General features: G+C 40.6%; 1 protein-coding gene across 2 annotated transcripts in view; it reads left to right on the top strand.

Moving 5' to 3' along the window:
• Positions 1–233: 233 nt before the first annotated feature.
• CMIP (c-Maf inducing protein) overlaps positions 234–13,724 on the top strand; it is a 190,108-nt gene continuing 176,617 nt past the window's right edge. For both annotated transcript variants that reach the window (XM_075008505.1, XM_075008506.1), the window contains exon 1: positions 234–982. In XM_075008505.1, coding sequence (XP_074864606.1) covers positions 686–982 — 297 coding nt within the window. In that variant the 5' untranslated portion in view covers positions 234–685. The remainder of the gene's footprint in view (positions 983–13,724) is intronic.

Here is a 13,724-nt window from a genome sequence, read left to right on the forward strand (position 1 = left end):
CCGCCCGTTTCGGCGCCGATCATTAAGTCGGGGCCGCAGCGCGCGCGCCCTGCCCCTCCACTGACGGTCACGTGCCCCACTCCCTTCCCTAGCACCCCGGGCCGCCTTCAGCAGGGTAGCACCGCACTCTGCGGCGGCCATTGACGTCAGAGGGGGGGGCCCTCGCACATGACCACAAAGAGACCAATCAGAGCCGCCCGGAGTGGCTGCTGCCGTTGCGGCTGCTGCTGCAACGCTCTGTCGGCGGAGCAGCGCCGCTCCGCTCCTCTCCGGCCGCCGCAGCCACATGCACACGCGCCGCGCCGGCTGCACGCACACCCCGCTCGCGCACGCCCCCGGGGGCCCGGGGCAGAGACCCTCCCCCCAGCTCAGCCCCAGGGCGGGCTGCCCTCCCCAGCCGGGATCGCCCAGCCCTGCGCTCCGCAGGAGCATGGCTGGGGCCAAGTGAAAGAAGGAAGGAAGGAAGCCGGCCCGGCGCTGAGGAGAGGCGGGGAGCCGCCGGCGGGCGCGGGGGCCGTTTGTAAATCGCCTTTTGTGGTGGGGGGGCGGCTAATTCCCGCCCCTCATCCGCTGGGTCAGTTTGTCCTCCCCCGCGCGGCGGTTTCTTCGGTTGGCCTTTGTATCCGTTCTCTGCCCCCCTCGCTCGGAAAGGCGGAACCCGCCCAGGCAGAAGCCCGCAGCCGCGATGGATTTTACTGGCAGCTCCGGTGGGGGCGGCGACCCCCGACAGATCGAGGAGAGCAAGCCCCTGCTGGGTGAAATGTCTGCCACAGAGGGGAGTAAAATGGGTGCTGCTCGCTGCAGGCGACCCCTTCTGCACTGCAACGGCATGAGGTACAAACTGCTGCAAGAGGGGGACATCCAGGTCTGTGTCATCAGACACCCCCGGACATTTCTTAGCAAGATCCTCACCTCCAAATATCTGAGGAGGTGGGAGCCGCATCACTTAGCCCTGGCCGAGAACAGCTTAGCCTCCGCCACGGTAAGTGCGCCGCTCCCTAGCTCTCTCAGCCAGCCAGGCACGGTCTGTCCTGCAGCGCGCAGCTGGCTGCCCGCGGCTGATCGCAGTGCGGGGACTCCGGGTTCTCCGGAGCGCAAGACAGCCCTGTGGTCAGGTTCATGTTGAATGCGCCCCTTCGTCAACACCAGCATCCCAGTTGCAGGTTCACCTCCAGTCTACTAGAAAATCAGTATTGTTTTAAGTTGCACCTGGGGAGTTAGTACCAGAGAGGTAGCTCTATTAGTCTGTAGTCTAACAAAACAAACCAGCAGCCACGTAGCACTTTAAAGACTATTAGGAGATGAGCTTTGGCGGGACAGACCCACTTTTTCAGATCTCATGAAGTGGTTCTGTCCACCGAAAGCTCACCCTCTAATAAATCATTTTGTGAAAGTGCTACATGACAGTTGTTTTTATCTTGGGGATAGTTAGGCAGTGCAAGAAAGCCTGCCTAAGGTAGATAGCTTGGTGATGCCTAGATTAGACTTGTAAAATTGTAGCCTGGATGTTTAGGTGTGTATAATGTATAACCAGAATTGTGTATTGATTTCAGAAACGCCAGGTGGGTCTGAATCTTGCTCTGTTGGAAGAAGGGTTCAACCACAGGTGTACCTTAATTTTTTTTAAACCCCACCATAGTTGCCTGTGTTCATAATTTGTTCTGTGATAACATGGCACGGGGACACCATAGTAAAGCGACTCTCATTGAAATAAAAAGTGAAAAGGAAAGAAAGTATATCTAATAAGTGATGGGAAGAGAAATATTCTCTTGCACAGGACTGGAAAACTGAAAAATTAAACAGTTCCGCTTCCCATGTGTGAATGAACCCCAATGTCCAAACCCCGGGAACATTGTTGGAAATATTTTTTGCAACCATAGTGCTTACTAACTTGTAATTTGCCCTTAAAATGTAATAAAATCTCATTTTTTATTCTTGTGACATATTTTTACAGCTTTGTTCCCTGAAAATGTGACTGATGTGAAATTATGATATATTAACATCTAAACTAAAATCTGCTGATGACATTTGACATATTGGCGAGGTTGAAGGTAGGGAGGAAACAGGATGGTTTTAATTTTGAAACTGGATACTTTTTAGTATGGACAGTGAATATGCTGTCTTCGACTAGGCCTTGTTGCTTTTGATTTTGGTGGGTGCTTGTTTTATCAAGCCATTGATGAAGGTGGTAGTGAAATATGGTAGCCTTCTTTACAGTTTTCTCTCTCATTAAGGACAATGTAGAAAACAAAGCTGTAAGCAAATATTACTAACACAAAAGATAAATATATATACTAACCTCAAAAACGTGAAGTGTGTATGGGTGCATAGAATACAAAATTACGCATGCGGTAGCATTTGAACACACAAACGTGATATCTATAAATGTAAAGGATCCAGTGTCATTTGTTGTAGCAGTATGAATCAATGAAATTTAACGTTTACCCTCATTGCATTTATAGTTGTACAAGACTTTAGGTAGATAGGGGTTTGATACTAGCTCTTTGATTTGTGTGCAGATATGTTATTTTCCACAGTGGGTATTCTGTAGAATAGAAGATACGTTGTCTTAAAGGAAACTCACAGTTTGAGAATTAGCCTTTATGTGGTGGTACATTTAGATGAGTTTCCTTCAGTCAGTGGTGTATTCGAAGGTTGGTTTCAAACTTAGTGTAGCTTGTTATGAAGGCCGCAGTCATATAATGTTCAAGGCTTGAGGCCTCCTTTAAACAATATTCTAACTCCCACAGTATCTCAAGTGGGATCATCCATAGGACCCAGCTGTAGATAGGTCCACGCATCTTCTAATGCTGTTTTGTTGAACTAGCCAGGATGCTCACATGCAGAGAAGAATATTAACCTCTCCGTGCAAACTGAGCTACTGGTAGGAAAGAAGCAATAGACAATGAAGCATTAAAGGAGACATGAGTATGGAACAAGTTCATGTTTTGCATGATTTTGTACAGGTATTCTGAGGGACAGAGTGGAAGTTGAGCACTAAGGAGAAGTAGTATTTCTTGGCAGGGACCAAAGAAAAAAGAGGTGCAATATCTAGCTCGCATACATATTTCTCAGAGCTGGAAGGGACCTGAAAAGGTCATCAAGTCCGGTCCCTGCCCTCTTGGCAGGACACACACCCTCCCTGGCAATTTTTTTTTTTAAAATCTATTTGCCCTAGATCCTTAAGTGGCCTCTTCAAGGATTACACTCCCAACCCTGGGTTTATAAGGCCAATGCTCAAACCACTGAGCTATCTGTCCATTGTCTCCCCATCATTTTAGTACTCAATACATTAAACATTAAAATGGAAATACACGACAGATAAATGTTTCTGTGTGCAAGGATTACTTTTTTTTTTTAAGGAGAGGTTTTAATTTTCTTTCAGACAACTGGATAATACTTCATGAAAGAATTTCATCTTAATTAGATAAAAACCACATGATCACTTTATTTTTGTTATCTCATCCTGTCTCCTTAAGATGCATAATTAACAGAGATACTAAATCACTGTGTCATTCCATGCATCTATGTCTCATGTTGCTTGTCTCATTGTTTTCCCTGGGAGCTCCATTTTGTTGAATGGTGGTTATTTGTTCTAGGTCTTGCGCCTACAATTATCATTTTTCAGTGCCGGTTCACTAAGTAAATACAGCATGTTTAGGCCTAAGTCCTGCTTACTGTATGCACGCAGATAGCCTCAATGAGTTCAAAGGGACAACTCATATTCGGAAGGGGAAAGAATATGCCCTGTAATTATGTTCTTATTGCCTGAATGCATGGATCTGTGGCCAATCATATTTTAGGCATTTGATTCAGAATATTTAAATTTGACTTTTGTAAAAGTATAGAGCTATATAATTTAAACAGAAATTACTGTTGGTTTCAAAATAATATAGACATAGAAAACAAACTGAGTGCCTAAAATTAGGCATTTAAATCGTAACTAGATATCTAAATAGAAGTGATTTGATTTTATTTTTTTTTTTCAGCGCTGCTGAGCATCTGCAGGTTCCACTAAAGGAGGCAGCATTGTGGGCACTCAGCACATCTGAAAACAGGCCTACTTAGAGTTTCCAAAAACAGCTTTTCATGTTCATAGTGCTTTATGACATTCGTTAATGAATTTTCACATCATCGTTGTGCAAATCATGTGGCATGATGAGTTTTACCACATCCTACAAAAGAGGAATAAAATTGAATTGGGAAATAACCTCACCTTATTTTGCATATGAAAGCCAAAGTTGTAGGGGCAGCTAAAATATTAAACCTTGATCTGGCTAGGTCTGCTTGTGAGTGATATGGATAAGATATGTTAGTCACAGACATTTGATACCCTCTTCGTTATCGCCTGGGACATATGTGACTGAAATCCACCCCCACAAACTCTTATTTGCTAACAGATCCAAGTCCAGGCGTTGGGTTATTTTGCTCCTGGTTTATCCATCTGTTGTTTGTAATTCTGATAGACTCTGTTCCACGTAGAAATGTATATAATAAAACAGGATTTGTTGTTTTGTCAAGATGGTGATTACTTCCATTGTTTAATTAGGAAAATATGCATTCTGATGCTGAGAAGACAGCTTTCCATGGTGAATCCACTAAGACTAAACAGAAAAAGAAAGAGAAGTATTCAGGTCATCTAATTTTAGTGACAGTTGTTATTTTTAAAAAAGAATTCACAACCTTAACAAAAATCATGTGATTGTTTTTTTCAACTCAGTAAAAGGTATATTTTTCAATTACAATTATTCTATATGAAGTAAAAATAGGAATCACTTTACATTCATTTTATGCTAAATTGTTGGCGTATGCATCAAACTAAAGACTGAAAACCAGGCTATGTCCTACAGCATGAGAGAGTTTCTTAACCCTGGTCTACACTAAGAATTAAATTGACATAGCTCTTTCATTCACTTGGGAGGTGTGAAAAATCTGTATTCTTGAGCACAGTGGTTAGTTTGTCTTCACTCTCAGGGTAGTGGTGGTTAGGCTGATGGAAGAAAACGGCCTTTTGGTGATCTGGATTAACTACAGAGATTGGTTGAAAAAACCCTTCTGTTGCTGTAGGAAGCATCTACATTATGGCTTGCAGTAGTACAGCTGCAGTGTTGGATATGTGCTGCTGTAGCATCTGCAGAGTAGACAGAGCCCTTCCTGTAGATGTAGGGATTTTTGCCTGATCTGGATTGCATTTCCATTGTTTAATTTCTCATCATATGATTTGTTTTATACATAGCATAGTTTCATGAATATGCATATATGCTGTGTAGGCTATGCTGCTGTACAGGGATTTTTTGTTTTGTTTTTTATCTCTGTCAATTTTATAACTATATATTTTTTTTAAATCTTTCAATGCCAAATGTCCTGATAGGACATTTTAATACTTACAGACTTCATTTGCCAGATAACAGTTTGCTTGAGGACAAATCTGACTTTCCCCCTATGGAAGGAATGATGTTTGTTTGCTTTAAAAACATTTGTCAAACTCTAAATGACAGTGCAGTTGTTAATATTCTTTATGGGATTTTTTTTTTTTTTTGAAGTACAATCTGCCTTAGCCACTAACCAAATAAATCCTACAGTATGATTGTCATAACAAAGATCAGTGATAATAAGGTCCAATTTAATTGCTTTTTTAATTAGAAGAGAATGAGAATTGACTAATTTGAATACAAAGATCAAAATGAAATTTTCAGTAGTTTCCAGGTGCCATTCTTAATTTGGCTTCTGTAGAATCAATTTCCATTCTCTATTTTGCCTTTTGTATTTTCTCTTTTTTCCCTTCTATTTCTTTCCTTTCATCCTGTTTCTTTCTTTGCTTGGAGTTTTAATCTGATGGATTTTACATTCTGTGCAATTGGTTTGTAGTCCATGGAACATACACGCATGCAGTGTAAAAGGAGAGATTGTAGTAAGCAGTTCATTTTCAATATTAGGGTATGACATACCGTAATAACTCCGTCTGGGAAGACAAGGCACAATTGCAGCCCTGAAATTACTGTCAGCCTCCAGTTCCTTGAGTGGAAAAACTAGCTCTTCTAAGAAAAAATTTCTTACTTATTTTTACTTTCACTTTTACAGGCAGGTTGAATATAAGGGAGCATACCCAATCTCATTCAAAACTGGAAATAATCCTGAAGAGAATTCAGAGCTGTTCTGTGCAAGAAAACCTGTGGGGGCACCAGTTTATTGGTAAAGAAACAAGTAAAGAAATCTATTTAAGAATGAAAGTTACAGTCACAGAGGAAACTGATATCACCGTGATACAGGAAAGTTTGCTTGACATTAACAAATAAGGGGGGGGCAGAGATTTGAGAATTTTTGAAGAACACATGGAAGCTCATCACAGAGCAGTAGCAGTGTTAGTCTATGTCTTCACAAAACAGAAAAAGCAGTCATGTAGCACTTTAAAGACTAACAAAATAAGTTTTTAGGTGATCAGCTTTCGTGGGGAAGACCCACTTCAGATCTAGAAACTATTGTGCTGTTGCATGCTTTTTGAACTTTTCTTTCCTGTGTTAAAATGGAGGGAAGAATTGCTATCAAGCAAGAATTTTTGTTTTCTTGAGCACAGGCTCCCATTTAGTTAAACATCCTTTTTAAAATTGAATTTCTCTTGGAAAAACAATTTGGTCCAGGGAGAAATGTTTATGCAGAACTTGAAAGTCTCACAGTACTCTTAAAAACAGAACCACAATTAGAGGGTTCCTGAAATCTGTTCCCCAATTTCTAATTACAGTAAACTCTTTCATATCTGGCAACCCCGGGACTGGGAGGTCATCGGATATTCAAATATTTTAGATAATAGAGGGACAAACCTAGCACTGCATAACATTAAAGAAAAACAAGATTAGATAGTAAGAAACAAACAAAAATGTATGCAGAGTACTTTATTTACCAACAACAGTAGTATTGTACATTGTAAACTTATACTGTATTTGCTGAATTTATTTGTGTTTGCTTTCTCTATATTGTATTCATGGAAAACGTAATGTAAATGAAAACGTAAAATTTACTTATGATTAAAATACCTGGTATTTAAGAGTACTGGGTGATGGAATGTTTGATAAGAAAGAGTTTACTGTAAAATAATTAAAATCAAGTAAACATTTTTTTGCAATAAGCCAAGTAAGTAGTGGTGCCAGAACACTTTGCATAGTGCAGGTGCCGAAAGCCGTTGAAAGAAACTGTAAACCCTATATAGCTTGAAAAACATGTCAAGCTGGGAGTTTCTGCAGCACCTTTATTTACAGGACCAGTGCAATACAGTGTCTGACTTCTCACCATGTTGCAAAATCTGTAAATCTGCTGATATCAGTAAGTCTCTGTTTGCATATGTTGGCACAGTAAAACCTCATTTTTTGCGGCTTCATGTGGCATGTAACTAGTTTTGCACAATGTGAAGCTGCTGGGCTGTCAGCCTGCCTAGCTTCCCACATCTGCAGGCAGCCAGGCAGGCTAAGAGCCCCTTCCCAGCATGGCGCTAAGCACCTCTCTGGGCAGATAGAGGGAAGACTTCTAGTTTGCCTAGCTGCGTGCCCCTACGGGCAGCCAGGTGGGCTTAAAGCCCCTTCCCCTGGCCCCAGAGGCCGCAGGTACCCCCTGATGCTCTTCCAGGGCCCCAACCCAAGCCCTCCCCGACTTATGTGAAATTCAAGGTATGCAAGGGCTGTATGGAACACAACTCTCGCAGGATTATTGTATGTTGTATTTTTCATACAGTATGGTTAAGCCCTTTACCAGCCATCAGAATAGTTTCTTCAGGCTCATTAAAAAAATAACTTGGGAATATGTACATAACCATGGGTAGCATGGAGGCCTTTGCAAATTGTGTCCAGAGTATTGTTTCCTCTCAGCTAAACCTGAACTACAATCTATTTCTATATAAACAAAATATTTGCATTTAAAAACAAAAATCCCAACTGTTCCATAGACTGTAAATGATTTTGTTAGATGTTAGTCTCCTGTAAATGAAAGATAACTTTTGATTGCTATCTTAGCTATAACTTCTGTTCTAAAAAATGAACATAGTTATTTCTTTAAAGTTGTTTCACATTGATCAGACCTTGCTGAAGGATTATCTTCAAAAGAGGAGAAATATTGTGTGTATATATCCAGTACAGCCATAGTGTTTTCATAGACACTGAATACAATTTCAAACCAAAAGCCGTATTGTTTCACTAGGGTGAAAACTCTTTTGACACCTGTAGTATAAAAAAAATCCTTATTTGTACATTTTATGTTTTCATGGCCAAGCATGCAAAAGGTGTTCATAAATTCCCCTCAGTTTTATGGATCTTATTTATGCTTGGAAGGAAGATGCAGGGTTAGCCACTATATGACACCTTACAGCCTACCTTCCCCCTTCACACCCCCCCCCCCCCCCCCCCCCGGAAAAGAAGAAAAACCACAAACACCTTGCAGGTTGCCCTGTGTATTCAGAAGTCTGATTCAGTAGTGAGAACTGAATGTTCTCAGCACCTTGGAGGACCAGTTCTCAAGAGATTGTGAGATCATCTTTTTCAAGATGAATGTTGCAGCTAGTGATGGAAAAAATTATCTAAATTAGTCCATAATACGGTCTCCTGGCAGAACATTTAGTAAATATTAAAAAAGATACTTAGACAGGTATCTGAGGGTGTGTGTAATTGTGTTAGCATTATGACCGTGTGAGTTTAGAGGTTTGGACTGTAAAGGAGAGAGAGAACTCCTGGCTTCAGTAAGATCAGTGGCAAAATTCCCATTGACTTAAATGGGCCAGGATTTCACACAGTCACTGGAGGAAAAAGACAAACAGATGTAGTAGAACTGTGAAGAATGATTGTGGAAATCATTAATTTCACAGGTTTTTTGCAAATCTATTTTCAACATGTTTACTATTTGGAAGCCTGCGAATGCTAGCAGACACTAGAAATGTGATACAGTAAAATGCTTTCTCATAATCCCTTATATTTTTTCATGCTGACAAGCACACTTTGTTTAGAACTACAGAAGGATTTACTCTTTATTCCAAGTAAAGAATGAAAGAAAAGGCTTGATGGTCATGGTTGTGAAACCAATTGTGGCTAGCAGGCTGGCTGGCTTGCTAGTATTGCAACATCACAGTGCATATATGTGGTGTACTTATCTGTATGTGGGCATAGTGCATAATTCTATATACATTGTAACCCATGTAGGCATATCTTTAGATGAGTTCTATGTAAACATAGATGTAATATGTATGGAACATACCTGCATGTTCACACAAACACTCTCTAAATGTAACATATCGGGGGTTTGGCCAGTTTGATGATGATTTGTGGTGTATAGACTCGTGCCAAGAAGTGGGGGTGTGGGGAGGATGGGAGAGGATACTAATCTTGAAAAATACATTGTAACTGAACATATCAATGCCTAGTAAATTCATAGCTCTTGGGGTTGTGGAGAAAATAGTGAAAACATCAACCGTAGGTCACATGGGATAGGTAATAGGATAAGACTATGAAGGACATGAGAAACATTGTTATTGATGGCCTTTGACCTATCCTAACCTGCTCTTACTGAAGCTGCAGCCCACACCATAAGCCCTCCATCAGGTAATTGTATGTTCTTTGGACAATGGGTAGGTTTACTGAAGTGAAGTCTGAAAAATTTATTATAAATTCACAAATGTTCCTCTCCACAGATATCTTTAGTAAAGGATGAAAAGTGTATATGACGTTGGGCAGGGGGAAGAGAATATATGACCTATCGTAGTGAATTAGACCCAAACAAAATATACAGTGAGCCATGTTCATCCTTGCTGTTACTCCGTTGATGTTAATGGGGTAGTGCAAAGAGGGGATTTTTCATAAGTGAATGGACAGCAGCTTTGGTAAACAGCAGTGCTCAGGTAGGACATTCATTCAAATATTCATGGCAGTACTCTATCAAAGGAACCTGTCAGTTGGTGGACATGCCTGATTTCAGGTACTGGTGAAAGTCAGCCTCCTCTGTGCAGATAGAGCCCGAGTCCTGCTCTTTGATGATTAGCTGTCTAGAGCACTGAACAGTGGGGTTCCAGGCTTCCCTTGGGTAACTGGCCATCTTATCAGTGAGGGGCAGGCCTGAAACCTTCCTGTCTGACACAGTCTGTAAACACATGTAGCATGAAATAACAGGGCGAAGGTTGAGGGCGTGACTTTGGCTAACCTTCCTCATGTGGCAAACTGGGAAGAAGACACAAGAAATGGCTGCGCTGGGGCTAACCCCAGTCTCTGCCCTATGGACTCCTTTAGTGTATTACACAGTGCCAGTTCTGACTGCTGTGGTCCTTTTTGTGAACCACCCACCCTACTGTGTGATTTGTTGAAATGTCTTAATATTGTATTATTGTAATCCATGTATGATATGCAAGATTTGTTGAAATGCATTAATATTTGTCCAACAGGATTCTAGTAGAAGGGTAATGGCTGTAAACACAAAACTGAGATTTCTCCCCCAACTGCAAATCCAAGCAAATAAAAATCTGGGGGCAGAGAGAGCAAGAGCAATGGAGAAAGAAAGCGGAGCAAAGAACTGATCTGTTGCACCTGTGTCTGTGATTCAGTGTAATGGGATCTGATGTCTCCCTAAATGACTCTGGGTCGGTATGTGCTATTGCAAACACATCCTCCTCATTCAGGAGTTCCCAAAAAGACCTTGCCAGCTGCAGTTTCAGTGCTGTTTTCACTTCTGTCCCTTTGTTTGTTCTTTTCTGAGTATACCCCAATTGAAAATCTGCACTTGCCCATACATTTATGCATATAAAACATGTCTTTGCCATTTTCATTCCTGTTACCTGTCAGAGCTCATGCATTTTTAGCACTGGCAGAATTTTAAAGGCCTGACGGTGACATTTAGGGCATGTTGCCTCCAGGGGCAGCTTGTGCATGGATTATGCCTCTAAAGGTGCAACTCCCTTGGAGCAAGGGAGGATGATACGGTGTGCTTCTTTCCAAGTTTGCAGCCGTTTTTTTTTTTTTTGCTGTCTAGTGTGAGATGAGTGGGATAGGGCCAGAATCCTGATTCCTTTTTGAGAGTAGCCTCCACGCTTGGACTGCGATTGTGTTCAGCCCTTGCATGGGATGCACAAAGTGGGAAGGGTCCCTCCATTCTCTCCCATCCCCAGTGCCATTTCAATAGGGCCAAGTCTAAACATCTGTTTGGCTTTTCTCCATTGATATGGTTTGTCCACCTGTTTGGGTGGTTTTATTTTTATTTTTGTTTGTTTGTTTTTTAATTTTAAAACCATGGAAAAAATTATCTGAATTAGTGTTTGTGAAACATTGTTTACTAAAAAGTCACAGGTGACACAATGATCATTACCTTAGGAAAGTTGAAATTTAGTTACACTAAAGATTTTTATTTTTCTTATACGTTCTAACAATCTTGGTATTCCTGTAATAAATAATCTAAATTTATGACAACTACAGGAATTTTAAATTACTTGTTTCCTCTGTTGTAAAGACTCAGTCATACAGTGAGCGAGACTGCATGTGTGTAAGCATGTGGTGTCCTTATTTATTAAATGTGCATTTTGTGGACCAGAGTTTGTTTTGAAAGGCAATTGCATCTGCAGAGTGCATGCCTTATTTTGTGTAACTGAATATGTAAATCAAGTAATTGCATGTGCAGATAGGTACCTCTGATAGTTTGTGTGATCATCTTCTGTTTTCTAGCCTTAAAAAAGTTCCTGGAATATCTTCACAAACAATATTTTAGACCCTTGTAGATTAACAATAAATCATGTTGTCATTTGGAAACATTGCCATATAATATTTGTCTTCCAATCTTTGTCTTGTTTATTGAGAATTTAAACTTTTAGGGTCAGGAGATCTCCCTTGTATAACTTTTTTTTAGTTCTCATACAGCCAGGTCTTTACATGGTACTACTACACAAGTTAGAGTACGTCATCGATACAGACCTTATGTCTCTGCAAGAACCTAAAATTACGCTAAATGTATAAATGACTGTTACCTTGTGTTTCATTACTAGTAAGCTGTAACTAGCTTTTTAAAAGGGCTTATTTCTGAAATATGTTGACCTGAATGGAATTTTGTGTAATAATTTTGTTTGGTGTTCACACAATATAGAAATAATCATTTCTCCTTGATTTTCTGGCCATTTAAAAAAATGGGAAATACACGCTTTTGGATAAACATAATGTAATAAAATAAAAGGAAGTAAAAAGCCTCCTAATAAAAGACCTTGGATTATACTGTCAATAATTTGAAGATCTGAAAGTGCTTAACCAAGATCAGTTAGTCCCAGTAAAGCCATTTTACAGAGAGGTAAACTGAGGGTCACAGAGGTTGAACCTTAAGTCTTCAAAAGAGTTGGCTAATTTTATATGACCCAGTTGTTCAGTGCCTAACTTGAGCCATCTACAAGTCTTGTTTGCAAAAAGGTCATGTACTCACAGCTTCATCTGAAATGTGTCTCAGGTTGGACATCGCAAATCAATAGACTCTGGATAATATTTGCGAAAGTGGCTTGCTAGAGGGTTCTCAATGCAGCAGTGAAAGTTGGTGCAGAATCCAGACCCTGGTATTCTCTTTGTTCTGAGCACTAGACTAGATCATGTTGCCTCTTCTAATTTTTTTTTAAGCTGCCAATTGCTACAACAGCCATAAAGCCAGTGTGGTAGTGCAGGGTTAACAGGGGACAGAATGTGGCCTACTGTGTGTCTGTCCTTAGCACCATCAGATCTCTCCACAAACTGTAGAAAATAAAATACCTCTGTCAGTGAGTCAGATTGTAATCAGTTTTAAGCCTCTAGCTCTGTGTGTGTTTCTCCTACTAACCCATTCTGAAAACAGATCGGTGTATTCTCTCCTCAAATGTCAGGATAGATTCCAAATCCAGACAATAAGTCAGTGACATTTTGACTACACTGAACTTTTTTAGTGGCTCTTTTTATGAGGAAGATCTTGCTTCATTATTACAGGAAGTCCTAGGCACCATCTTTGCAAAAAGATTGGTGCTTTTTTTTCCTCTGCTTTTAAAACATAAATGATAGAAGTTGGTGTGTTGAACCTAGAAATGACTTGGAAGAATACGTTTACAAAGGAGTCTCAGAACATCATGGCTGCCTCCTACTAGGTTTAAAAGTAAGAAGGCAGGATACATGATGTATTATTAACAGTTCACACGGTCAGATCCTCAGCTGGTATAAATTGAAGTAGCTCTACTGATTTCTTTGGGACTATATAAAGTTTATACCAGCTGAGAACGTGGAGCCTGTGATTGGGGTGGTTCTTGATAGTTTAGGTGTATAGCTGTAACAAGAAAGCCTCATTCCCATTGACTTTTAGAGCACCACTGGCTGATAATTGTGACTAAATTGTTTCCTTGGATGTAGTGATTCCATGAATGCTCTAGTTCTGGAAGAAGGACTTTTTCTTCAGCATCTTGGCGGTGAAAAAGAAAGGGGAAAGGGAATTGCGCCCGAACACCCTAGCAACTCCCTCCACCCATATGTGCCACCAATTGCTTTTGTAGTTCATTATAAATGTTCTGTTATTTAAGGGGAACTAGACGATTCAGAATTAAGAATGGGACTTCTAGCTGAGACAAACCCAAGTGTATAGGGACCAGCTGCAGTCTGTTCAGTGGCTGTTAAGTGAATGTAATGGATTTAGTTGATGACAATGAGTAATACCACAACTCAGACTAATGCAGAAGTGAGAGGTTTTGTGGGCCTGACAGAAGAAAAAGAAAGTAA

This window comes from Carettochelys insculpta, chromosome 14 (assembly GCF_033958435.1).
Source record: "Carettochelys insculpta isolate YL-2023 chromosome 14, ASM3395843v1, whole genome shotgun sequence".
NCBI classification, from domain to species: domain Eukaryota; kingdom Metazoa; phylum Chordata; order Testudines; family Carettochelyidae; genus Carettochelys; species Carettochelys insculpta.